This window comes from Athene noctua, chromosome 1 (genome assembly GCF_965140245.1).
Source record: "Athene noctua chromosome 1, bAthNoc1.hap1.1, whole genome shotgun sequence".
NCBI classification, from domain to species: domain Eukaryota; kingdom Metazoa; phylum Chordata; class Aves; order Strigiformes; family Strigidae; genus Athene; species Athene noctua.
The window spans coordinates 165,386,638-165,413,871 of record NC_134037.1 but is presented as its reverse complement, the minus strand read 5'-3'; the positions used below and the strand labels follow the sequence as shown (position 1 = coordinate 165,413,871).

General features: G+C 38.9%; 2 protein-coding genes across 3 annotated transcripts in view; one reads left to right on the top strand and one right to left on the bottom strand.

Moving 5' to 3' along the window:
• SH3BGR (SH3 domain binding glutamate rich protein) overlaps positions 1 to 8,940 on the bottom strand; it is a 28,215-nt gene extending 19,275 nt beyond the window's left edge. The window contains exons 1-2 of one of the 2 annotated variants that reach the window (XM_074903914.1): positions 8,637 to 8,940; positions 2,758 to 2,943 (exon numbers count right to left, since the gene is read on the bottom strand). In XM_074903914.1, coding sequence (XP_074760015.1) covers positions 2,758 to 2,943; positions 8,637 to 8,681 — 231 coding nt within the window. In that variant the 5' untranslated portion in view covers positions 8,682 to 8,940. The remainder of the gene's footprint in view (positions 1 to 2,757; positions 2,944 to 8,636) is intronic. The other variant, XM_074903923.1, reaches the window with a different exon arrangement.
• Positions 8,941 to 17,397: 8,457 nt separating this feature from the next.
• LCA5L (lebercilin LCA5 like) lies at positions 17,398 to 26,891 on the top strand. The gene is made up of 5 exons (XM_074929195.1): positions 17,398 to 17,868; positions 19,357 to 19,494; positions 21,457 to 21,550; positions 25,700 to 25,809; positions 26,122 to 26,891. Exons 1-5 carry the CDS (start codon positions 17,422 to 17,424, stop codon positions 26,260 to 26,262), a joined length of 930 nt encoding a protein of 309 aa, XP_074785296.1. The 5' UTR covers positions 17,398 to 17,421; the 3' UTR covers positions 26,263 to 26,891.
• The last annotated feature ends 343 nt before the right edge of the window (positions 26,892 to 27,234 follow it).

Genomic DNA, 27,234 nt, shown 5'->3' with positions numbered 1-27,234 from the left:
TTATCTTGAATTTTCATCTCCCAAGGCCAGTGTTCCCAGGCCAGAATGCGGCTAATGTGTATACACATGCACATGTGTGAATAGGAACCAAACATACAGGACAATCAATAGGAACAGAAATGAGGGAAAAGACTGATCTCAGAAAGGAGAATGAGCAGAAATTAAATGTAACAAGTTTGGCCTGAAAACAAAGGACTATCTGGGAATGAATAAAGAAACAAATTAGTAGGCAGGAGAAAGAGAAAGAGAAAATAACAAAAAAAAAAAAAACAAAAAAAAGAGCATAAAGACCTTAAAGAGCTTGACTTGTTTAGCATAGCAAAATGAAGATTAATGAAGATTAATAGAGGATAGGATTCCCATTTACAAATACATTGGACTAGAGCTGTTTAACCTAAAGGGCGATTTTGGCATACCAGGAAATGGCTATAAACTGGCTGCATATACCCAGGCTACAAATTCAAAGGTTTCTAGATGCCACGAGACTGAGGTCCTGGAAGACTGTACTAACAAGAGCAATATATTTTAAAGGGACTTTAATGATTCAAGATACTGGACTGGAGCCCATGACTCAGGCAGACCTTTGCAATTTTCAGCCCTATTTTTAATAAAGTAGCTGAGGACAAAGTAAGTGGGACACGGGGTAAGATAAGAGTTAAGAATTAAGATCATGTAAACCTTAAACAGCATAAAACGATTCTGGATTTCAGAACGATGGGTCTGCTGGACCTGCACAGGTTATGCAGGGAAGTGGAATGCAAATCCCTAGCTTTATATTGTAGACATGTTGCAGAAGACATCACGTCACTTGGAGGAATTTTGCACCAGTCTGCCAGCCCCTGGCCATGTTCTCAACCAGCCCACATAATCCCACTTCACATTCACTGTGCAGCTCCCTTGAGGCACCTCCCCCTGAGCAGAAGGGTAAGTCTCATGAACTGATATGGATGTCCTTACCTTATTTATTTGAAAATAATGATACTACAAATTAATCTTTGCTATGCACCCACTGGGATCATTAGCTATGAACTTTGAGAGCTGGGTACATTAGAATTCTGGAGACTTTTAGGGTAATTTTAAATTTTATTTAGTTTTTAAATCAGTAGCTGCAACTGCTTTCTGGACCCCTTTCCACATGAAGGTGTCTTCGCAAAGGACTCTTTCTTAACCTAAATTTATTTCAAGATGTAGATTATTTGGCTTCCTGAAATATCTTCAAACATGCAAATAGCTCCAAAACTGTATATTTACCATTCACTGGCAAAGCTGACCAGCTGCAACACTTTGTAAGGCAATTACTCTTTAATTGACTATATAACCTCTCCAGAGAATATCAGAAATATTTATTGCAACATTGGCTGCCAAGATATCCAGAGCAAAATATATCAAATTATACTTTTTATTGGTGCAGACTGGGTGTCGAAATTCACATGAACTCTAACCTACCAAGTTGTCTTTTAAGATTCCTACGAGAAAATGAGGAAACAATTGCACTCCATTATTCATACTAGCCACTTTTGCTCTGAGAGCACTGAAATTAATTCTCAGAACTTAGCGGCATGTAAATCCCTTCTCTCTCAAAACAACCTTTGCAGTAGTTCACACTGGATTTGCGGAGTAACTTAAAACTGAGCTCACTATGTGATCTGCGTTTCAGAGTACTTTGCAGGTTCATTTCAGCAATCATATCAGAGTACTTTCCAGACTATGTGTTTCCATCCAGACTATGAGAAAAAAAACTGTCTCAGAAATCTCTTTTGATTCATGATCCTAATATTCATGTCGGTACAGTATTATCTATCATCGATCTGAACAAATTATCTCAAGAGAAATAACTTGTTACAGACATATATGAAAATACAAAAGTATCTGATGAGTATTACAATTTCTGTTATGAAGAGTTGGATATTTATTGAATAAGCAATATAATTTCAATAATTCAATCCATATATTAGAACTGCTTTAGTCAACTATAATTCCTAATTATTTGCGTAATATGATGGAAAAGAAAGATTCCTGTTCACAGCCCCTAGTGCCTCAGACATCTACTTTACTTCCTAGCGGCCCAGATGAGTCTGTGTCAAACAAATACCAACATTCACCACACAAAACTAACTGAAAGTTCAAGAAGCAAAGAGCAATACAGCTAGAGACAACAGATCAGCCTTGGTATGAACCCCATTAGTCTCAAGTATTGTCAGACCACATAACTGAACATTTACTACTCCAAGTGCAGCTGAGCTGTTGACATAGCTGTCCTCATAGATTATCCTGAGATGTTGTGTAAAGAAGCCGTAGTATCACCTAGACAGTACTGCCTTTGGTCTTCAGGAGCTGAAGTGAGAGTGTAGGCAGAGACCCAACATCAGGACAACAACTTGTGAGTGAGCTACACAGCGGGAGGTAGGGCAATGTGAGAGGAAAACACACAGCTCCTCACAGGCAGCAAACTCCACACCTTGCAATGAGCTCTGGGTCCTACATAGGCTCTGGGTCTGCATGGGATAATCTATACATTCTGTATAAGCAGAGTTTCTCTTGTCAGTTTTCCCTCCATGTGTATTTCTTTCTTAAAAAGGATTAATCTTTCATTTCATCGCTTTTCTGTGCCTAAAAACTGTTTTTTAAGAATTGTTCTTTCAAAGTGAATCTCAAATTGTCTTAAGGAGCTTGTTTGACACTTCCTACTAATGGAAGAGTCACTTTCTGTGGAAGAAGACTATCTGAAGGTATTTAAATTTCCAAACAGCTTCTTACCCCACAGTACCGCTCCTCATTGAAGATCTGTGGAGGGAGAGGAATTCCATTTTGAGGCTTTTTTTCACCCGGGACATTCTCTCTCATCCATTTCCTGTTGTCTTCATCACCTGCTATGTCCATTTGCTGAAAGTCAATCTTGTTGGCTTCTAAAAAGCCCACTACTTCTTGCTGTTTCTTTTTGATCTGGTTATGAAAGAGGAAAACCAAAATTCTTTCTTGAAAAAGAGAACTGATTTCTAAAAGCAATTGCTATTACAAGCAGAACTAATACAAGTATGTCAGGTTGAATCCACTACTCCAGTAGTCTCCAAACTTTATGAAGCTGAGATCCAGAACTGCTTCTCGGCATCCAAAACACTGCCATTACTTCCCCACCCAACTACCCGCAGCTTCTTTCTTTCCACCTTGGAAGCAGTGATACCTCCATCTAAGAAATGAAGCTCAGCAGGAAGCCTCCTACTCTGTTCCCAGATCTGTGAGTGTGGTGTACAGATACCTAAGCTAATCCTGCCTAAAGTCAGCACAGGTCTGAGAATGTACATATTCTCCTCAACGTGTGGCTGTCCCCTTTCCCCTACTCATTACATATGACATTTAGCTTTCTGTGAGCCACATGTTTCTCTCTGTCCCTGTTCTTTAATACCAAGTGTAATTAAATATGAGTGAAAGCTCAATGAAAATTCAGTATAGCTTAAGTCCTGTGCTTGAATATTTCACACATTACATAATGATGTTCCAGTTGGACCATGAAGAACATATTACATACAAATAAAGCATATTATACACAGTTTCTGTGCCACCTAAAATTCAATCACATCCCTTACTCCCTTTGATGTTAATTCTTTATGGACCTAGGATTATAACCTGCCCCTTTACTTGGGAGATGTAATACTCACTACACTTCTCTACTAAAGGAATGCTACTCCTAAGCAACATTTAAAGAACTTCTCCATTCTGTATATGCCTAACTTGTCTAAGAGCTCAAGGCCAAATTTTAGCCCTACAAGTATTGCAGCTTTTGAAACAAGCACTGTTTGGACTGATCTGTATCAATTCTCTCAAGCTTCCCTTTGGTCACAGACAACTAAATTACTATCTAGCACAATCACGTTCCAGACACGACTCTCTTCTCCTCCCAGTTACGGTACTCCATGCAGCAAGTTCGTGTCCTATATAGACAGTAGCTAGACTGATGTTTTACATACAAGGCATCATACGATTTGAAGCCATGTTTTCCATCAGTCAGACATCTGAACAACTGAATTTAAAGTGACACCAAGCTAGTGTAAATCAGTCTGAGACATACAATGAGACAAGAAATAATTCATGGATTATGTATTTTTGTAATCTAATAAACCTGAAAAGCTGAAGTGATAGCCTATTATGTTGGAAGAATGTATTTTCATGATTAAGGATAACATTTCTTTTTCTTGTTTAAATAAGTAAGCATCTATCTATATAGCTATGCTTGATTATAAAAAAATAACCAACATAAAATGCTGTACATTGTTATGACAACAACAGAGGTTTATGGTGTGCTAAAAAAAGTACCTCCCTTTGAATGGAAACACTAATCCAAAGTGTTCAAAAGCCACGCAGTTGACAGATTTTGAAGGTGCTCATTTATATTCTTATTTTCACTTTTCAAACAGAGGTAATTTTCTTAGTAGCTATTTAGCTGCACAGTTATTTGCAGAACACATTCAGGTGGCAGAAAGGATTGCTTGAGGGACACATCACTGGAGGAAGTGACAGGATAACGTTTGTATAAATGGTTAATGAAATCTGCATGAGCCAGTACTAAGAATTTCATCACATGCTCTGAAAGCCCATGTACCGAAGTGCTGTCAGCTGCAATTCCAGCATCAGCTTGTCTCTTTGGACACAGGCACTGAAGTAGATATGGAATATCCTGGAATAGCTAGTGTCCCAGAGGGATAGTGCCTCCGAGTAGATAATGGAAACTGAGATACAGATTCTGTGCTCCCTTGCTTATGGTTGTAGCTGTAACTTTTAGAGTTAAACCTGGATAAACTTTTTTTTTTTTTTCAGCTTGAGTTTCCTAATACACAGAAGGCTCAGACAGCACCAGAACTGAAAGCAAAAATTAGGAGAGGGTTGTGTGAAAAATGAATGCTTCAGAAAAATAAAAAGTTACATGCAATTAAGCCTGCATAAGGAAAAGGCAAGATGTTTCTCATTATGATAGCAACTATAAACTATGCAGAAGATGTACTATGTCTTAAGGCTTACAATTAACTAGGGTTTAGGCAGAGCCAAAGACTTGGGCACACACTATGAAACCATAAAGCAAGTCTCTCCTGTGGCTGGCACTAGGTAGCTGGGCAACCAGAAGAATCTCTCCAGCAAACAGTACTCAGAGAGGGAAATCTTCCAGGACTTAACAACACGGAGGGCATGCAAAGGTTTTCCCAGAATGAATGAGATTGCAGGACCTTGTTTGTGCCCTCACTTGTGTCTGATGGTATGGGAAGAATTCCAAGTACTTGGGCACAGATTACCTGAAAAGTGATGGTGAGCAGGATATTATTTCATCAATGTCATTTTCCCTTTCAACAAATCTTAAGTTCCACTATCCCTAGTTGCTAGACCCTTAAAATAAGAAAAAAACCACCCTGTTTTAAATAAATATTATCTAGGTAGAGTGTAAGAGCTATAGGTAATATTACTTTCCCCTGATGCATAATTAATTATTATCATCTATATTCTCACAATCCAGAGTATTGACCAGTTGCCTATGGCAGAAGCAAATGGTACATAGTCAACAACTCACAAAAAGAGGAACATCAATGTTGATAAGCAGAGCTGCTGTAGCTTCTGGTTCTAACACTACATTGACAACCTATTCCTGATAATCGTTCTTATTTATCACATGCTATCCTCTGATTTTACTTGAAATTGATTTGAAATTTGAGCTCAGATTTAAATATGGATAGATTCACAGTCACAGATGACAAACCCCTACCCTGTATTTTAGAGGACATAATTCAAATAGTCTACATTTTCCTCAGTCTTTTTGAGACCTACAGGTTTGAAGGTGGACAAGTGCATTAGATGTCACCAAAGCCACTGGGAATAAAAGGATTTTAGAGGTGCTCTAATGTTGAGCAGCAGTAAGCAAGACTTCCTCTGTGTAAGACGTGGATCCCCTTTGTCCTGTGATTCATGGTACCTTAGAACTTTGCAAGATATTGCCCATGTCTAAATAATTCTGTGGCTAGTAACAAAAATATTTTATTTTTTTACTGCTTGCTTCAAGCCAAGCGTTTAGTATTTTTAGTGCTATAAATAAGTGTTTCCACTTCTGCTTACCTTAATGAATAGTTCAATATTAGCTAAGTTTGGAGCAGAAAGATAATAAAGCTGAAGTTATTTAAAATAAATTTCTGAATCATTGAAAGGAAAAATACAAACTGCAGATTTTCTCTAGAGTCTCAGTGAACTACATCATTCAAGCATCTGATGTAGAGCACCAGAATGTTACTGGATTCACTGTATTCATTTTTAAAAAATATTTATTAACATGATAATGAGTTGCAATTAGTAGTATGACTGTGTAGTACATAGAATAGAAATGTTTTTCATTCTTTACTAATGATCTTTTGCTGATTTACACCAGAGGATGCTGGGCCCATCTTATTTTGAAATTCAGAACGAGCAACACACATTTGATGGAGATCAGACACACTGAAGAGAGCACTGGTGCTACTAGGACAATTTAGATTTCCAGTTTAAGCTCTTTAGGGATTAAATTCATTCTTCTCAGCAAAAGCTGTACAAGGCTGATACAAAATTTGTTTTTAATAGGATTTTAGTGATATATTGGGGTCTGTGCTGGCTCCCTGCATGAGTGAGTTTTATTTTATATACAGCAAAACTCATTAAAGGTTCACTGAAATGATACCTTCCATGCATTTTAATCAGTGAATGTGGGAAACCACACCCAGATGAACATTGTGTTTACTTGGCATTGCAATTTCATATCAGTAATTTGAACACATGCTGCTGCCTTCTGAGATTTCTACAGCTATACATAGACCCAACACACCAGCAAGAAGGGAATAGAGGAATATCGTGGTGTAAAGACGCCATACCCTTCCTTCCAGTGTATGTATGGGATCTCACTAACAGCTTTTGTGGGCTGCTAACATGCAGTGGAGACTGACATTAATAAGCTTAAAACCTATTACAGTTCACTAGCAATAGCTATCTTTCTCAGCAGTAATAAACCACAGTAGCAATGCTTAACAGCTCAAAACGGCTAGATAAAGCTTGCACGTTGCTCAGTGTTCAGTGTAGCATACGCATCCCTTCACTGCGGTCCAAGAGGAAAGGGGTTAGTTATAGCTGCCAGCTGGGAGGAGATACAAGGAATGTGTTGGTTCAGCTAGTGCTAAATATATGATATGCTTAGTTTTAATTGCACAAGTGATCTCTGAATGTCAGTGTTTAATGAAAGCACTCATATAACTGACTTGCTGAACTACAGCCCCAGTCCTATAGCTGGAGTGGCAGCAGTTCATGCTTGAGGCACACCAGACGATGATGGTCCGAACACACACATACTGAATGTCTGCACTGGGATTTCAGTCATGGTCACAGCTTTCCCCAGACAATGGATGAGTGGCAAAGGAGGTAGGGATGACTTTTTTTAGTCGACGAAAGGACACCAAAACAGGAGACCAAACTGGAGGAAAAAAGACTGTCAATGCACAACATATGGCAGTTTATAAAGCTACTTGAGCAGTAATTGCTAGATTACAAATTACCAAACCTGCAGTTTCCAACCCCCTCTTCTTTTTCTCCCTTGCATCTGAGGTTTCTTATTAAAAAAGGAATGCTAAAATGTCAATAGTAAATTTAGAGTGTTGGGCTTAGCAATAGGCTGGCGAAACAAGCTGATGAGAACTACAAACTTCCTCAGCTGTATTCCAATTTAAATTTTAGTGAATGACCCCCGCCTCATTTTCTAGAGATGATGGCCCCGTGAACATGGGGTGTTTTTTTGAGCTTTTCCACTCTCAAAGCTTCTTAAGGACATGAAGCTGGTATCAGAGAGATAGCAGCCAGTTTGTTTAGCCATGTCACCGGGAGTGAGTGACTGCCAAAGGAAAACTGCAATCTGAGCTCATCTGGGAACTGGATATAAAAGGAAACAGTCCTTTCCCGATTTCCACCACCACTGATTTCCAACCTCCCTACTACTCACATGCCCTTCCCTTCAGCTAATACACTATGCTGACAGCTACAGCAGTAGATCTCAATACTAAAAATCATCAGTACAGCATTTCAAGAGATACACACACCAAAAAAGTAATAATAAAAAAAAAGAAAAACAGAAAAACAAAACAAAACAGAACACCTTGGGAAAGGGAGGGAAGTGGGGAAGAATTTTATTCGGCATAACTTTATACAGCTTACTTTGGCTCCAGGCTCTTTCTTAGGCAGAGCTCTCCTTTTGCAGGAGCAGGGTGCTGAAGTCTCTTTTGAAAACAAATACATTAATTTCTACTGTAATCAATCTACCTTAGCTTTTATGCAAATACAATATCCACTTTTTCCTTCTTCAGTGAAGATATATCGCATATACTTTTTCGACAAAAGTAAACCTATTAAATCACAGATAATTTATATGTAAATGTAATAACTGTAGTACAACCTCACATGCAAGCAAGCCTGCATTAACAGGAACTCTCTACATCTTGAGTAGCTTTCAAGAATAAGTTGTTCGGTGCAGACTAGAAGAAATTCAGCATTTTTTTCTCCCTGCAAACTCAGGCTTTCCTTGGATCTCCTAGGCTAATTTACAAATCTGATCCCAGCAGAAAGAGGAGTATATTAAATGAGATACCTACCGCTGTAGACCCTGACGATGTGGCTACAAAGACTTTGATCACCATGTTGACAGTGATGGAAATGAATCAGCAAAGCACGCCTGCTATCTCCAAGTAACCACAGTCCCAAGAGGAATCCAAGTGTTCGGCAGCTCCTTGGGCTAACCCAGGTCCTAAATGGATGTCCCCCCCCAGCAATCCAGCAGTTTTGGCCTCTCCCTCTCCCCGGGGTCCCGGGTTTCCCCACTCCATTGGCTCTTAGGTATTTTGGGATGAGGGGCCAGTAGAGGATTGGTTAGTAAAAGGAGCCATAGCAAGGGGTTTGCACCTGCCCCTGGCCTTATTGCATTAGATTGACAGGGTGGCAGTCCAAAAAAGGCAAAGGAGAGTACTGCACCAATGAGACAGGGCTGGAGAAATATTTGGGAGAGGGGGAAGGGACAAGTGAGAAGGCAGAAGGGACAGGGAGCAGGCAACTTAGTGCTGGGGGCGATCACAAAGCTATCAGGTAGTGTTGCATGGGGACTGTCACAGCTACCTCCTGCATAAAAGGGCTTGAGTCCTCTCCCTGACCACAACAGGGAAGCTTCAGAGTTGCAGCTGCAAATTTTACATTATAAAAGGGGAAAGAGAAAGGGAAGGGCAAGGGGAGCATAGATGCAGAAATAATTATAGCAGAGATCATATTGAAATAAGCTTCGGTTACAAACGCTCTCAGCTTTAAAGAATTCAGATCATCATCCACACTGCGGGGCTCAGGGACTTCTCTGAAATAAATATGTGTCAGTATATTTCCTAAATACTGAGAAGGGTGATTTGGCTGATTCTATGTATCCAGAAACTATTGTATTTTCTCCTTCTTTTTGCATCACCAGTGAAAATTGCCAGGGCACAAGGTGTAAGAGGAGGTCCAGAATACTTGGTAAAAAAATATCCCATTCTACTGTGTTATCTAGGATGCTCTTTTTCCATCTGGTTGTCACTTTCCACCCCAGTGGTGGTCACAGTTCAGTGTCTGCCTGCATGTATTTGCTTAAGGAGGTCTCTAAGCATGAGAGGTATTTTAAGAATGTTAAATGGTAACAGATTACTTTCAAATTTTAAGGGCCAAGTTTGTTTCTGCTGTAAGTGAGCAACATGCCCCTAAGCTCAGTGAAGCTGACCCTATGTCAGAGGTGAAACTAGCCCACGTTTTAGAAAGTGCTCACACACATTTCAAATGTTAACAACGAATATAGTAGTGTCCAACCCTTCATATATTTAAAATGGAATACTTTATTTCTAGGATTGATCAGGTAGGACTGAATACATTATAGTAAAGATGCTCTTGAAAGTAAGTTTTTTGTCTGTGTAAATCATTACATGAAGCTAAAAATGCAGTATTCCATGTATGGAGCAGGATCCTGAAAAACCTCATTGAGAACTAAAAATAACAGTGTGGATAGTTTGCACTGTTTACTGTCTCACCATCTGTCATTTCTTTCTTCTTTTGAGAAGCAATAGGAGGTGCAGCAAAAAGAAAAGCCTGTTAAATTTGGTATTTTCAGAGTATTTTCCTGTAAAACAAAAAAACCTACCACCTTAGTGCAAAATCATAAATTATTGCCAGATGTTATTACACATGCTTGTTTCTCAGGAGATTTTGTATGCAAGTATAGCTTAATAAATTCAATGGAAACGACTGGCCCATTGGAACATATAATTTCCAAATTAATTTATTTGGTTAGTAGTGCTCTGAAGAAGTACAAAGGATGCAGTGGTCACTGGCTTCAAAGCATACTGGTAAGTCTTGCAAGTATAGCGATACTAATAATTAATACTCAAAGTGGTAAATATTTGCACCATCAAGCGTCCACAGTCAGGACTGGAACAAAATTGCCAGTCGACACTCTCTCCTGTTCTACTTCACATCTGAAATGCTACACCGGGAAAAACCAGGATGCAACCCAAAGGCTCTGCCCACCTGGGCTTTGGGCAGGTGAGGACTTCAGGGCACCATCCCCATTGTGCCCAGCCTTGAAGTAACATACAGCTCCAGCTGCTTTCATTCCTATGGGACTTTTTCCCTTTTTTATCAGCATAAAAATGTTTTGTGTAAACCCGAACCGTGAGTCTGGAGCCTGTTGGGTTTGGCCTGCGCGCTCTCACGGCGGGCACCACACGACACCACGGCCACCACCGTGAGGCTCCGTGGCCTACGGCCCATGGCGCCGGGGGCCCGGCCGCCTGCACATCACATTGTCAGATTCCCACAGGGCCTCTGGGAGGGGGGGTCCCAGAAGAGGATGGAAATACGTCGGCAGACACCTCTGGAGAGTTCGGGGGGCGGGAAGGGCCCGCGGCACCGCCTGCGCCCGCAGCTCCCAGGGTGCCCCGCGGCCGCCGCCTGTCCCCATGGCAACGGCGACGCGCCTGTCGGCCGAGGAGGCCGGTAATGGCGGCGGGGGCGACGGTCAGGAGGGGAGGGGACACGCCGGAGGTGGGGAGGGATGGAGGCGATTTCTTGAGAGGGCTGAGAGAAGGTGGAATCTCCTGCTTGGGGGTGCCCAGTGGCGAGGGGCTGCTCTTCCGCTCTGGGCTTGGAGAGCGGGGCAGGGCGGTGGCAGGCTGGCTGGCAGAGTGTGGGGCCGAGTGCCAGGGCCTCGGGGTGGCTGGCAGGGCCTGGGGCTGGGCGTGGAGGTCCTGAGTTGGCTGTCAGGGTGGGGTGCTGACTGTCGGGGGGACGCTGCAGGGCTTCCAGGTCTCTGAGGGGGCTGGGGAGAGCAGGGCAGTTGGCGGCAGTTGGACCCCACCAGCACCTTTGGGAATCTTGCACTCGTGGGGGTGCTGGGGGAGCTCTGGCTTGTGCGGCCCACAACAGGGAGCTGTTTGGGGCCCTTGGGGGAGCCCAGAGGCAGGTCTGAGGGACCCAGCTACACCCTTGCCCATCCTGCATGGGCAGATGGGCCCTGGCACCCGTCTTGGTTCCCCTGAGGCTCAGGGCTCAGCTGTGAGGGACTGCTGCACCATACTGGTCTGGGAAATCAGACACTGTTCTCCCACCAGGTCTCCCTCTTCATTTACTTACTCTGTTTTTGCACGCAGGCTACAATTAATTCTTCCCCATGACAGTTTTTCAGTTTCTGGATGCTTGAAATGGCATTTTCATCTTTGACAGATAGATTTGGACCTACTTTTAGTCCTGCATCTCTTCCTTCAACATACATTCTCCTAGTGTTTGTCCATTTCAGTCTCCCTTGATCTACTGCTTTTTTTCTTCATTTCTATAGTAATATCTTTCATTTAATTTCTCTGTTTCTTGTCCTTCACCTTTTGTTTTTCTGTCTCTTTGTCTCCTTTTCCATTTTATTTACTTCTCAACATCTGCTCTTGAAGCTGGATGCTGAAGTTCAGCCCACACTTCTCGTCAAAACAAATCAAAGTAGTAGTTTTAAGTTTAATTTAAGCTAATTTGATTTAAAGACAATTTGGCCAGAAGATGTTCACAGTGACAAATCAAATTTAAACAGAAATACAAATCTGTGTACCAAGCTGACCTTTGCCTAATCCTCATCTTAAAATATGAGTTCTCTTAAAGGTTATTGCACTGGCTCAAATTTAGTAGGACCCTGGGTGTTCCTCAGCCTTCCATAAGGAAGAGTTATTCATGTAAAGGAACGAAGAGTAATGAAACTGTTTTGATTCAGCCTAGAACATTTTGTGCAATCCTAAATTACACTTTTTAATTTTCTTTGGGAGTTATGTGATTCCCCTTTCCCCTTTAAGAAATTCAATTTGGTTTAAAATAAAATGCCATCACAAAGCAAAAATGCCAACAAAGGAGTTAGAATGTTCTAAAAATATCTTCTCATTTTTTTAGTGAAGGCTACTTGTTAAAATCCATCTGAGCTAAAATATCATTGTAAACCCCCTCAAATTTCTTTTATATAATTGTTATGCCCCCTTTAGACACACACACACACACACACACACACACACACTCAAATATACAACATTCTACTTCTGCATAGAATTCTGCGTCTATAAAACTATGGTCTGAGTAGCCTTCATGTGATACTAAGAAAATGACACAGATTGAACTATCCCCCAAGAAATATTTTTTACCAGAACCACAGTGTTTAAATAATGCTGCCAGGAGTATAAAGTAATCTGTTCTTCTACTCTCTTGAAGCCTCAGTAGGGAAAAAAATTGAAGTGTAACAGATATTCACAAAGACATAGAAAATCGGTCAGCATTCTATATTTTATGCTAAACATATATATATATATATATATATATATATTTAAAAGCCAAACAATTAGGAGAGTTTGTTTTGTTTGAAAATTGGACTATTGAGAAAAGACAATTCCAGAGGAAGCAGCAATGATCAAATAAAATGAAATCATCATCTCATCAGAGAACCATATCCTTGCAATAACAATGCATTACAGGTGGTATTTTCCGAGCTATATGGGTGTGCAGAACTGGAGATAAGTGTCTTGCAGCATTTTCAAAAGCAAACAAATGTGTTAAATACAGTTAGGCTGTGAAGAAAATGTTTTCATTAAAAAAACCCTGAAATTTTCCCTAATGTTTCTTCTGAGGTTGTGCAGAAACACTTCTGTTACAATCTGAAGTTATTTAGCAATTGTTTTTACAAACAATTCTGATTTTAAAATAAAATAAACAACATCCCAAAATTTCAAGAAAACCTTTATTTCCGTCTCTAAATCAGATACTCTGTAGTGCAGATTTAGGTCCTGCTGTATCCTCTAATGTTAGTATGAGAGCTAAGATATTTTGTTTTCTGTTTTAATGCTTAAGTTAATTTTGTAATCTGATTTGTGATCTAATTATTGAAAAATATGACTAAATGATATTTTTATGACATTAATGGAAATAAATATACTATAAAAAAACAGTTAGAAATATCCAGTTTCTAGAGACATGAACAACTATTTTTTTAATATTGTAAAGCACTTTGCAGGTATCGAGCATAAATACAGTTACACTTCTTTTAAATTACATTAATCATGGAGAAAATGTATACATTACAGGAAACAAACTATGGTATTTGTTCACATTTAAATGGTAGTATTTTGTAAATCTTTAGAAAATATATGTCAGTATCATAGTAAATACTGAGATACAAAGTAGTATATTTCCTATTGCAATTCATTCTGAAAATAAACCCACTTACTTCAGACCATGCAATTATTTTAATGGGTTAAAAAGTAATGACTGTTTTTTCTAAAAGGTAACTTAGTATTTCTTGGAATTGCTTAATATAGTTGAACATTTTTTTGTATTGTTCATGTTAGCTGTAAACAACTCAATAACATGCTGATTCCTGATAGGGTATGGAGGTCAACTTTTAAGTCTTCTACCATAACACAGTGGTGAACTCAGATAATTGTTTCCTCCATATTTCAGTAACAGATGATAAGAATTCAGAACATGGCACAAAAAGCAGGGATACTAAAAATTCCCTGAAGTATCAGAAGCAGCAGCTGTAGCAGCAGAGGTAATGACACAGTACAGAATACAGAAGTGAAAATTCTCACACTGACTATTCTGAGGGCTTTGTCAGTGACTTGCTCTGAAACTGCTAGAAGCAGCAAATGTTTAGAAATATCAGGAACTGAATAGAAGAAAACACAGGAAAAGGAAAAAAAGATAAAAAGGAAAAGAAGAAAAAAGGACTGTGTATCTTCCCCCTAAATGATAAAAAAGGTACTTTGTTTTCTGGTAGTAGTAGAAAGAGACTCTTGAGAAATATAGCTGTTCCATTTCTTTGGCGTTTTTTCAGTAATTAGGAAGACAGAGGAAACAGTTTTTCAGTGAAGAGTTAGGTAAGAGAGAGATTCCCTACTGTGTTATTGCACAATGTGTGGTGATTCAAGAGGCAGGATAATCACCTGAGATGTGGGAGCGCCTTTGCAATCCTTATTCCTCAGTTTTAATCCCAGTACTTGAAAATGGCTCTCCCGAATGTACTGCAAATTCTGATTTTGACCACACATCACATGATGAGTCTGAAAAAGCCTTTCCTGAGGAAAGTTACTCAAAAACTGTATCTGCACAGAAGTGTCAGTTTTGGCTACCTTACTCATCGTGTATTATGTAAGATTAAATTTATGCTTCAATGGAATGTCCATATAGAACAAATATATTCCCTTTATGTAAATGTTAACAGTGAGGAATCTTTTCATGTCCGCATGTTTTCATATCTAGACCCATAATTTATTAAATCCCACCATGCCATGTAAAAAAATGACTGCAACACCAATGACCCTTTTCCTCCTGAGCTTCAGAATTTCATCTAGATCTACCAAATCTACAAGATGCAAATCAACCAAAAAAAAGGAGAGAAACCACTGATTATCTCTTCTATGTTACATGCTGCTGTCAAGAAGTCATACTGGCATGAAACTAGAAGACCAGAAAGAATAACTAAATTTTAAAAATCTATTTAGCAGAAGAATCATCATTGCCTACTAGCTGTGTTGGATACTTTAAGTGATTATTTTTGCTTGTTCGTGGCTACTTGAAATTATCATTTTCCCAGAAACACAATTATAACCTACATTTTCACCCTGTATGGACGTGTATAGTTTTTACAGTATTTTTTTGGTCAGCTTTTGCAGGAGGGTATTTTCTCATTTCTTTTACACCCTCTCATTCAATTCTGGCAAAATAAAATAGTAATGTAAGGGTTGTTCTCGTTTTGCAAATATTTGTGTGACAACATTTGTGGTCATATTGTAGTCTTCCTGCCGTGGAATAGTATTACAGAGAACATGCAGGTGTGATGCTTGCACACCTTACATTTGCTTTGGTTTTTACCTCTGGTGAGGTGTTTTTTTTTCACAGAACCTGTTAATGTTGCTCACTGCGGAAGGTCTGGAACACATCTGACCTCAACTGACTGCTATAATTTCTTCTCTGTTTACTTGAACCTCCACGATTGTCCTCCTTAATCCACTTAAAACCTATTTTAAAAAAATAACTGCCCTACCCAAATCACAGGCTCTCCTCCTTTTGATTCCTAATCTCAGATTCTTTCTATCCTTTCCTTCTGCTATCACACTGAAGTTGATAGCCTCTTCTCCCCGTGTGGTTCTGCACCAGCGAGGTCCCACCAGCTTTATCTTCTCTGTCAGCAGGGCTGTCAGAACAAAGACCACTCGGTTTGTATCCTGAAGCTGCGGAGTGGATCAAGTATTTCAGGAATGAGAGCAAAGGATAGACAGAAACGTATAACTGATCCCCTTCATATTTTCCTCTTAAGCTGCTGCCTCGCACACCGGCACGTGGGTGTCAGGCCCCAGCCGACTCCAGGCCCTGCCGTGAGAAGCGGAGGAGCAGAGCAGGGCTGAAGCTGTGGAGATAGGAAGGCTGGTGTGGCTGCTGCTAGCAGGGAAGGAGAAAGAGAGCAATAGGTGCTGCTACTGCAGGGAAGAGACCTTTCCCCACTGAAGCCACTGCCTCACGCATCTCTGTCTTCCTAGATAACACTCTTCCCGTAGCTTTCCACTGTTCTAGCTTAGGTCATGGAATGAGTGAGGCCATGGCATGGTGGTGCCCTAGGCAATGTCTTGCTTTACTCTTCCTACTGCTGTTTTGATGTTGCTTCCCATCTGCAATGGGGTGTTTTGTCTGGGCCCTGCTTCTACAGTGGGCTTGTGTGCAGAAGACCCATTGGATTCAGCAGAATTGATTGAAAAGATCTGTCCTTTTCCTGGGGTGTTCTTTAGGTTAGGAACTTGCCTATTTTATCAATAAATGTTATGTGATCTATAAATTATTACAATAAACTTCTAGCAAAATACTGCCTGAAATGTCTTGAGAGCGATAGTGAAATTGAATATATGCCTGAAAAAGGGGAACACGCTCAGATTTACAGTCCTGACTATTTTCAAATTCTAATTATGTTTCAGGAAAGGAAAATGAGAGTAATTCACTCAGAATGCTGGCCATAAAGGAAGGCAAATGGCAGTAATACACTTAGAATGCTGGCCCATAAAGATTTTTTTCAGCTGCTGTATAGAAACAGCGTACGCAACTGCACAACTGTTTTACACTAACAAACATGCAAGGTTTAAAAATGTAGTTCAATTCAAAACTGACCTGACAATTCTAAAAAGCTGGTTAGAAATCCTAGCTGCAGAGAAATTTAGCCATGCACTGTTGTGATCACCTTGGAGTTCTTTCAGACCTGCATGTTCTAAATAACCTATGTTGGTTTTTTTATTATCGCACCCCTGTTGGTTCATCAGTCCCAGATCACGCCTACATTACTGAACTGTGTGATTTACAGTGAGAAAATTTATTTCCATTGATACTGGAGTAATGTGTTAACATACACACGCTTTACAAGTTATTCCCAGAGTATTATTCCTGTTTACCTCAGAAGACAACCTGTGGGATTACCTTTATTAAAGGAAAGTGAGCACAATGGCTGTTTTGAATGTAAATGGCTTCAGAGAATGAAAAAGGGGAACCTTGACCTCCTAGTTAGCTATGGCCCAGTGCATAAATGCACACAGATAGATATAAATCTTTAATGGATTTATCTGTGAAATAATTGAACACTGGAGTCATAGTATAGATCTTGGGCATTTTGTTAAATATACCACAGTTACATAGCTTGGATGAGCAGTGTGTGAGCTCATGTAAGCAGTAAAGACATACAGTGATTTTGCTCTCTCAAATGATTGCTATATATCAATGCCAGTTTGCTTTGGTCTGAATGCAGGAGGAAAAAAATTACCAGCTGAGAAGATACCACATCAGAATTCTTCATTTTGAAGCCTGCAGAGTAGTATGATTTCCCAGAAAAAAAATGCAGTGGCTCAGCGAATATCATCATCAAGACTTGACAAAATTAAAGAACTGAAGAATGAAATATTTGATTTACAACACCAATTAGAAGCATCAAGGTTAGAAAACCACTTTTTGAAACAGCTTCAGCATCGACACTCAAAAGTAATAGGTAGATACCAAAATTCAGAACATAACTTGCCAGATCTTTTAACAAGTCATTATAATGAAGTGAGAGCTTTAAGGAAACTCCTGAGGATGTCTCAGGAGGATGAGAGAAATACATCCAGGAAGCTCATAAAAGTTGAAGCAGAGCTGCTAAAAGCTAAAGACGCTTTGCAGACCTTGCATATGCTTTCAGAAGACAAAGCTCTTGCAGAGAGAGAGAAACTTGATCACAGATTATCAGTCTTGACAGAAAAAATTGAAGTGAATGACCAGAAAATACAGGTAACGTGTGTATATCATTGTATTTGTGAAACAAATAGGAGAGGTTTCTGTGCAAGAATACTGGAAAGCTTTTAGTTGCTTCTTGTCACATTAATGATTCCAATACAATCCTGTAACACTGAACATTCATTTTAGTCCAGTGCTGTCCTGAGTGTAAGGAACTAAAAATGGTAGTAGTACCCCCTTCCGATATTTTAAAATCTGTCAGAAATGTATGAGTAGATTAAGTTTGGCAGTCTTTTAGGAATTAAGTTGTATGCCTTAACCCTGTTAGGTCAGAAGTGTAGCATATAGCAGGAGAGCAATCTTCAGCCGAGTGTCTACTCTGCTCCCTGCCAGCAGCATGGGGTGCCCAGGCTTGCCTGGGCCTTCGAGCCACAATAGCACAGACCCTAATTTCCCTTGGCAAAGCACAGGATTAGTCCTAGTCATACATGGAGACCACCAGGCTGCTGATGATCTACTTCCTTGAACAACTAAAGCTGGTTTATCTGGAGCTAGCACTGTTATTTTTACGTGGCGCTGGTGGGCAGTACGGACATCTCCTATTCACTAATGACTGTCACTCACTGTAGTCAGCTGTAGGGCAGCTGCTGAATTAAGCAATAGTCAGGTGTCCTAGATTTTAGGGTTGGTTCCACCGTTGGCTTATTATACAACTGTAGCAAAAGCCTGGTGGGAGTCTAAGAGGAGATAATTCAGTTCTTTTAATATTAATATCTCATGCTTCTTTACTCTTACTGAACCTTTCACAAAAAGACAGGAATACAGTTTTTAATACAAAACTCGAAGAGTGAAATTTCCATTGTCCTCCAGGAATTAATTACAATTTTCTATGGGGCATATTTTACATGGAATTAAATAGCCAGGTAATCTTAGAGGCGTTTCACCATGAACAGCTAGGTACATTTATTCCATGAAAGAAAATGAAAATTTAAACAGCTGAATTCAGACTCCCTTTTGAAAACTTTCTATTTACAGAAGTCCTAGTGAGAAGCTATAAAAAGCATGCAGGGTTGGGTGCCCACCTTACAGTTTTAGTAACTATAATTTCAGTGCATTGCACTGGGTTCTGATGATGAAGTACTCTACTCAACAAATTACCTAGTTTTCATTTACACTAACCCTCTTTATGCTGCTGCAGTTATTAGATCTCAGTGTGAACAGAAATGTTGTCTTAACATTTCTCAAAGATGACTGTATTCATTAATCCATCAGAAAGGTAACGTACAGCCTTATTTTTAATGTTTGCATGCCAAATTTACTTTTTAAAATAGAATTATGTTTTAAACCAGGTTTTGCTCATTTTTAAAGTAATTTTTCAGATACTTCATCATAATTTCATGCATTGTTTACAAGAGAATTCAATTATCAGAAGCTTACTTTTCATTATATTAGCATGCTTATTTTTTAAACGTGGTAAGAACTGAAATTTTTCAGCAGTCATACTGAGTACATCCATATGGTAAAATATGTAATCTTTTTAAGAGCCTAGAAAAGCAGCTGAAGTTGAACAATAGCACCTTTAGTCGTCAGCTGGCAAATGAGAACAGAAAAGCTGTGGAAGCTGGGATAATTACAAAGAACTTGCAAATGGAAATTAACTTGCTTCACCAAAAAATTAAGGTATTCAAGACTTTAAACAGGTTTCTGTTCCTACAAAAAAAAAAAAAAGTCAAGTATTAAATGTTACCTATTCCTTTTGCCTCTGTTATATTATTTAGTAATGGAATTTTTGTTTCCTAGTTGAGTCTACAGTCTCCTTAAAAAAAAGTCAAAATATCAAATGATGACATTATTGTAGGTCTATTTGTCAAAAGTTCAAAGTAGTTCAATAACTAATTGAAACGCGGATTAATGCATCACAATTTGAATAAATAATCCACACCTTGTTACCATTCTGATAGATCTAGGTCAGTATATTAATCTATTAACTTTAAGTGAGCTCCCTTGCAGAAACACTTTTGAATCAAAATGAGCCAAATATTACAATCTGCAAAACTAGAGTTTAACAAAAAACCTTACATAAATGTTGCAATAGTTTGTTTAAATTCTAGCTTGGTTTTTAGACAAATATTTTGGGGACAAATATGTCCAGTTCAGCACTTACTGTAATGCTTGTAAACCAAACACACAGGAAAATCTAAAGGTGATACTAAATAGAAGTAGAAACAAAACTGCCCTTAATGGTATATCATATAAGTTGTAAACAACAAAACCAGTACATATTCCAGAAAACGTGAAAACCCTTGTGGCTTTTTAATAATGTAAACTGTGTTTGTAACACAGTTAGAACATCTTTTTTTTATGTCTGTGCGAAGTGGCCGATCATCTGTTGATCCCACTTGGGAGCTTTCTCTTTCTCAATGGAATCAAATGTCTGTGAAAGGTGTTGTTATGGGGAGTTTTCCCAGACATTGTGAAGGGCAGAATAGGCAACTCCTGAGGATTCATGGAGATTTGCATTTCTGTACAGGGGCATTGTTTGTCTCTCTCACCTATGTATCAGGTGCAGAAGCTTTCCTCCTGACATTTGGCAGCAGCCAGGCTGCCCAGCTGCAAAAGTCCTGTGAGCTGTTGGGAAAGGAAAAAAAGTACAGTGCTTTTCCTGGGCCCCGTATCAAAGTCCCCCGAACAGCACTTGCAGTGCTATTTCCCTGCCAGAGCCTGATCTCCTCCTATATGTGCAGATCTGGAAGATGGGAATAATTACAGTCGCAGCAACACTAATGTAAAACTGTTCCAAAAAGCAAATTATTTTAAAGTACAGTTCTCACCTTAACGCTTCTCTAAAATACTTCTATATTTCGTGTGTTTTTCACACAGTTTTCTATGTGTGTCCAGTTCTCATAATGTTGTATTTAGATTTCCAAAACCTTCTATCGTTTTACCACAAAGACGACCAGATGTGCTTATTGACCTTATTTCTGTGGCAGAACAGAGTTTATTCTTACACATTCATAGTTCTGGGCACCTTGCTTATTCAGACCATTTGAGGTATTCAGATGCACTTTCAGGACGTGTATCTCCAAAGTAAATGCAGCTCCTATTTTTCACACTAAAAACTGATACAGTGAAAGTGTTGCTGAAGTCTCTCTTCTGTGTTTAAGGTAGATTTCAATAAGAAAAGAGGACTCTTGCTAAATAAATTTTAATAGTGTGCCTCTAAAGTTTATGTCATCTCCCAAGCAATAGGTCGTAAAATAGAAATGAGCACATGGTAACCAAGAGCACTGAGCAAAAAAATTTTAAAAAGAAGGAAGTAAAGCCAAAAATTGCTTAGGGTGAAAAAAATAACTTAGAACAACAAATGAAAAAATCATTAGAGAAGACTTCATCTTCTGAACATCGTGTTATGAAAAAGATCATGTAGGTGTACAGATGTGTTCTTAGCCTTAAAAAGGGAGAATTTTGATTTGATTCATGAAAGAAAATGACAGATTTCTATTTATGTAAATGACAAACTCACCACATGACCTGGCTGAAAGCAAAATCACTGACAGTTTTCTCTGAACATGGGAGAACTAAGTTGGTAAAAAGTAATTCTTAAAGCATATTAGAAGTTTAATAGCATTTATTTCTTCTTAGGAAAAGGATCGGCAACTTTATGCAAAAAATATCTATGCAAATCGGATGCCTAAAATCCCCAAAGACAGAAGTGATTCAGTACCTCATGAAAAAAGTATGGATATTCATTTTCCTTTCTTGTTTAGTTATGTGAAGCTTACATTGTTTTATAACTGGGACATATATTCCAAAATAAAAACCAATATAGTACCTTTATGTGGGCTAAAAATATTCGGTCACATGTAATTTAAAAGGAAGTGCTCGTGGTTTTTGCTCATTTATTTTATGAATACAAATACATGACCCATTTTTAATATTTAACCCAATTTTCATCATGAATAGCATTTAGCATACATAGTTTTAGTATACTAACAGTGACACTGAAGCAGTGCTGCTATTTTGTCTATTTGCATCAAGAGCTGTTTGCCTATTTGTTTTTTAGCAAGGTGAAGCTATCAGTCCACGAAGTTTTTCAGACTAATTTTTGTTCACGCCATTCCCTTTGACATGGCCTGAAGAAGTGGCTACCCTAGACCTAGAATTCCCACATTGCATCCTGGGCTGCATCAAAAGAAGCGTGACCAGCAGGTCGAGGGAGGAGATTCTCCCCCTCTGCTCCGCTCTCATGAGACCCCACCTGCAGCGCTGTGTCCAGCTCTACGGCCCCCAGCATAAGAAGGACGTGGACCTGCTGGAGCGGGTCCAGAGGAGGCCACAAAGATGATCAGGGGGCTGGAGCACCTCCCCTGTGAGGGCAGGCTGAGAGAGTTGGGAGTGTTCAGCCTGGAGAAGGTCTGGGGAGACCTGATAGCGGCCTTCCAGCACTTAAAGGAGGCTACAGGGAAGATGGGGAGGGACTCTTTATCAAGGGTGTAGTGATAGGATGAGGGGTGGAGGTTTTAAACTGACAGAGGGTAGATTTTGATTAGATATAAGGAAGAATTCACTATGAGGGTGGTGAGACACAGGAACAGATTGCCCAGAGCTTGGCTGCCCCCTCCCTGGCAGTGTTCAAGGCCAGGTTGGACGGGGCTTTGAGCAACCTGGTCTGGTGGAAGGTGTCCCTGCCCATGGCAGGGGAGTTGGAGCTGGGTGATCTTTAGGGTCCCTTCAAACCCAAACTGTTCTATTATCCTATGATTGTATGACTCTATGGCTAACTCAAGGCACCTCACAAACAACCCTCCTGTAGCAAGTTCCTAGTTTTAGTACAGACTTTCAAAGTGCTTTTATATGAGCAAAAATAATTAATTTAATTGGGTCTTTAAAAACTGTTTTCTCATCTTTAAAATGCTTAGAACCTATAACTTACAAATAGCAGAGATGCTTTAATGTCCATTACTGAAGCTCCTGCAACTTGCATTTTATTGGGGTAAAAGGAGGAGTTTTCAGATACAACGAGGTTTAGGAAGTTTAAAGGCCAGTCTGATGATCATACTGTCAGCTTATCTGAGAGAAGAGAATGTTTATCCTTAGTAATCCTTTGGTTTTTAGCTTAAGCAAATTTAAATGGGCAACCAGAGATTGTAATAACCCAGTTACTGTATATGCTCTCTCAATTAATTCTATCCACAGAATTGACGTTATTTAGAATAATATAGTAGAATGATAGAAAAGAACAATAGAAAGTTCATTTTGTCAAAAAATAAAGAGGTTTTTAGTAAAGAGTATTTCCTTAACATGGATTCTCAAACAGATATTGCAGAGAAGTATCTATTATATGCAATCTTGTTTATCAGACATTCCAAGAGCAGCTACCTTGTGTGGGATTCAACTGCCTAATTATAGGCATCCAGTGCCATCTGAGATGTCCTAGCACATTCTGCCTGGCCCTGTAGTTGTCCCAGAAGGATACGGGTGGCACATCGGTCCCATGTAATATCAACCAGCCTCATGTGGATACCTTGAATGTTCAAGGGCATCTCAAATAGCATGAGGCGCCTGTGTTGAGACAAGTGGATCCCACCCCTTGAACAGAGGGAGCAACAGCTAAAAACAATTACAGATCATACAAGCCAAGAACTGTTATGTTGCCCATGTGCTCACGATATTCATCAGGGATAAAAATGTTGAAGAAGGTAGTTTTCTTATAAAACATAAATTTCTAATTGTCATATGCTTTACATGTAGTATCTAGAATTTAGTAATAAATGTGTTTTATACAGAAACTAATAAACAGATTTCAAGTACTTTCCCCACACTGAAAGTAGTATTTTGCCTCCTACTCAGGATCATAAACATTCTGTCAGGACTGTACAGGAGAGCTTTCTGCACAACAAACTTACACCCTTAATTTTGGATAACGATCTGAACTTTCCTGGGTAAAGCACCTCTTTAAAACACTGATCAGATATGCCTGCTCCTGAACAGAAGGAGGAATTGGAGCTTTCTTTGTATGAGTACAGAAGAGCACTTAAATTGTACATGGTAGCAAACATATCTGCTGGAAATATTGCACATGCCCACAGAATTCTTCAAAATATGGTATCAGTACAAAGTCTTAATCCCAGTCAGTTGCTTATTTCTTTCCCCTTCAATGCCTTTGCAAAGCCATTACTCTGCCTTAACTACAAGTGAACTATAGGGAAAAGGTTAGTAATTCAAGCTGTAAAATTAAACCCCACAAATTCCTACTTCTCATTCCAAGCCAGACACGATTTTTTTATGAAGTTCCGAATTCATTTTAGTTATGTCACAGAACAGCTGTGGTTCTTTAAATTTTACTCACATATGGGCTTGTACAACATTGTTATTTAAATTACAGTACTTACTGTTTACTAGTTAAGTTCTTCTTTTCTTTAAGCAAGATAAGCGAGCTTAGTTGGAGAAGAGAACCTGATATTTTGTAATGAAAAGGTTCCAAGCAAAGATGTCTGATCTTTTGGTATTTTTGGCCAATAAAGATTTCATTATCTGCCAGTTTATGGAAACAGATGATTTAGAAAACTAGAACTGGAATTACTGACAATTGTTTTTCCTTCTCACTACTGACTTGAATTTTGCTATAACAGAAAGAGACACTTCTTCAAGTAGTTATTTTCTATTCTGTTTGCAAAAATTTGTACCCAGCAGGAAAAAGAAATGTGGGACTACATTTTTTGACAGTCCTGATAAATAGCTGAAGGTAGGCTTGCTTAGGTTATCAGAAAGCTCTCTGTACAGAAATGAAATTGTTTTATTGAATGAAGCCATTAATTTCGTGAGCTCTTCATGGGAGTAAAGTTTGCTCAGTTGTGGGAAGGTCACACCAGCTCATCTGGAGGTACAGCTCCCCCTAGTTCTGAATCTGAGGAACGCTCTGCTGATTTCTGTGGAAAAACCTGCTGAAGTAGCTACTTGCTGGTTGCCTTTTGAAAGAGAAAACTAGATCCTCCCCTCCATCATCCTCAATAACGAGTAATCCTCAGATTGGTTATCAGTATCCTTTTTACCACCAAACTGTAAACATCAGAAAAATCACCATTTTTACGGAGAGTCTTCCTCTGATTTCAGAGATCAAAATTGGGAATAAAGTCAAGTTTTGACGTAGGTAAGATCACATTTTTGCTGCTGTGCTAGCAGCTTTCTCAGTTACTGTACTCACGTCGAAATTATTCTAAAAATAAACCAACAATATACTCATCTCCCCCATCCCATCCCATCTGCATTCAGCTTTTTCTTTAAATGTCTCATTCAATCACTCCTTTGGAATCTCTTTTCAAAGACTGTAGATATTTCAAACACTGTTAAGCATTTCCTATGAAGATTTTTGGTTCCATAAAGGCTTACATAAGTGCTTAACTTTGAGAAAGGTGAGTAACCAAGTCAGAAGGCATTAAAGCAAGCATGTTTATTATACTCTGTAAGATCCAAATTTAGGAACCTGAAAGCTGAGGCCTCATACCAGACCTCTTAAATTTACATCAGGATGTTACCACACAAACTAAGCCCATATGGGCTCTAGGGTATAGACACATTTGTCTGACTTTGTATGTTCTACCTGAATAGGACTTCGTAGTTCTAAAACTTAAGTATATTTATGAGGTACTGATGTACGGATGAAAACACTCGAAAGTCCAGGTAGCTATGTTTGTGTTCAGTTTCAGCATTTACAGATCAGGCAGAACAAATAATTTATTAAAGGGCATTAAGACATGCAGCAACAAAATGTTTAAATCCTAGGCCACATACCAGTATTATCAGTCATCAAAGATATCTTTTGTTTATACCAACAATATAATTCCAGAAACTACTGTTATTACTAACAATTGTCCCTTTTCAATAGGTCTTAGTATAAACAGATCAGTACAAGTAGATAAACAGAGTTTTAGATCACTGCTGCTGTCACAGTACCAAACTGAGGAAACAGAAAAAAGTCCAATTCAGCAAACAAAGGTATGAAAAATCTGGATCCAATATCCTGTTTAAACTGTCAGCTAAGCTATATGTTATTCTGTAAATTTCAGTAATATGCCTGAATAGCCTGATCCGTCAGCTTAATTTTCTAGGGTGTGGATGTTGTGTGAATGTAAATATATTACAGAAAATATATTTAAAATATATAGGACAAACTTGGTGATACAAAACAAGAATACAGTAGTAACAGAAATTACTAATCTTTTTATAAGTATTGCACTGACTGTGTACTTTTAAAAATCACTAAACAAGTATTCCTTCATTATTTTTATCTTTAATTGCCAATTATAGGAGAAGACTTCAGAAGACAGGAATCAAAAAGCTAAAGCAAATGAAGTATACACAGATGCCCAATGTAAAACTGAAAAGCAATCAAGCGAGAAAATACTAAAGCCAGAGAATTTTAACAGAACACGTAGAGGCATATTTTAACATTTTTCTAAGAAACTCATTTGATCATTTTGAAAGTTGAATGAACTGATGGTATTGGTAATTTACATGGGTCTGACACCCATTAGAGCTGGCACCTGACTGACAGGAACTAGTTCAACAAAATAATGTATGAAGAGTCACTGAAATCCAGCTGCTGGCAGTGCTGTGCTGACAGCAGAGCAGTTCTACAGCATAAGGCATCTTCATACCGCGGTTCTTCCAAAAGCAGTTCCTGGTTACGTTGGTAAAAAGTCAGTGCTTTGTCTTAAAAGTATACTTTAATTAATAGCTTGTTAATTCCACACTAATCAAATACCAATCTCAAATTGTTGGTTGTGAACTTTCATCTCAGCTGATGTCAACATAGATTTCTGGCTCAGGATCTGTTGCTGAGAAAGGAAGAGGACTTCTTCAAGGGCTGGGAGCACCTCCTCATTACAGTGATCACTATAAATAGATTTTATGTAAATCTTAGCCGTCAACTGTATCCTCATATAAAAGTTATATGCAAAGGACTCATCCTTAAACACCATTATTTTGAAGAAATTCGATAGAACAGAAGATGGAAGGAAGCAGTGCATCTCTTCATTTATCTGAGTTTTTCTTTCTAAAATATTCAAGTTATTTTCATTAAGCCTGTAGAAAGAACAAAGCTCTGAATGCCACAATGCTAAATACTTCACAAATGGTAGTAGATGTTACATGACCCAAAGGTCACGAACTTAAAGAGATGAAACAGGTTGTTGAGGTCAGAGCTAGTAATCTGGAATGCATTAACTCCTGTGTTTTGTGCCTTTTCAGCTTGTAGCCTTTCCAGACCCCACCAGATAATCAAAGTCACCGTTTGTCTCTGAAATCCCCTTTTAAAATTGACAGAAAACACTGGTTTGGGGAAAAAAAAAAAAAAAAAAGTGCTTCTGATTCAGCCTGTGAATCTCTCTCCTTAATGTTTGCCAGACTTTCTTCTGTCTT

Bases quoted from the DNA above. Each gene is read 5' to 3' on its own strand.
- LCA5L (XM_074929195.1), top strand. From the start codon at position 17,422: ATGATTTCCCAGAAAAAAAATGCAGTGGCTCAGCGAATATCATCATCA. The intron at 17,869-19,356 runs GTAACGTGTGTA...AATCTTTTTAAG, and splicing joins TGAATGACCAGAAAATACAG to AGCCTAGAAAAGCAGCTGAA. The intron at 25,810-26,121 runs GTATGAAAAATC...TGCCAATTATAG, and splicing joins GTCCAATTCAGCAAACAAAG to GAGAAGACTTCAGAAGACAG.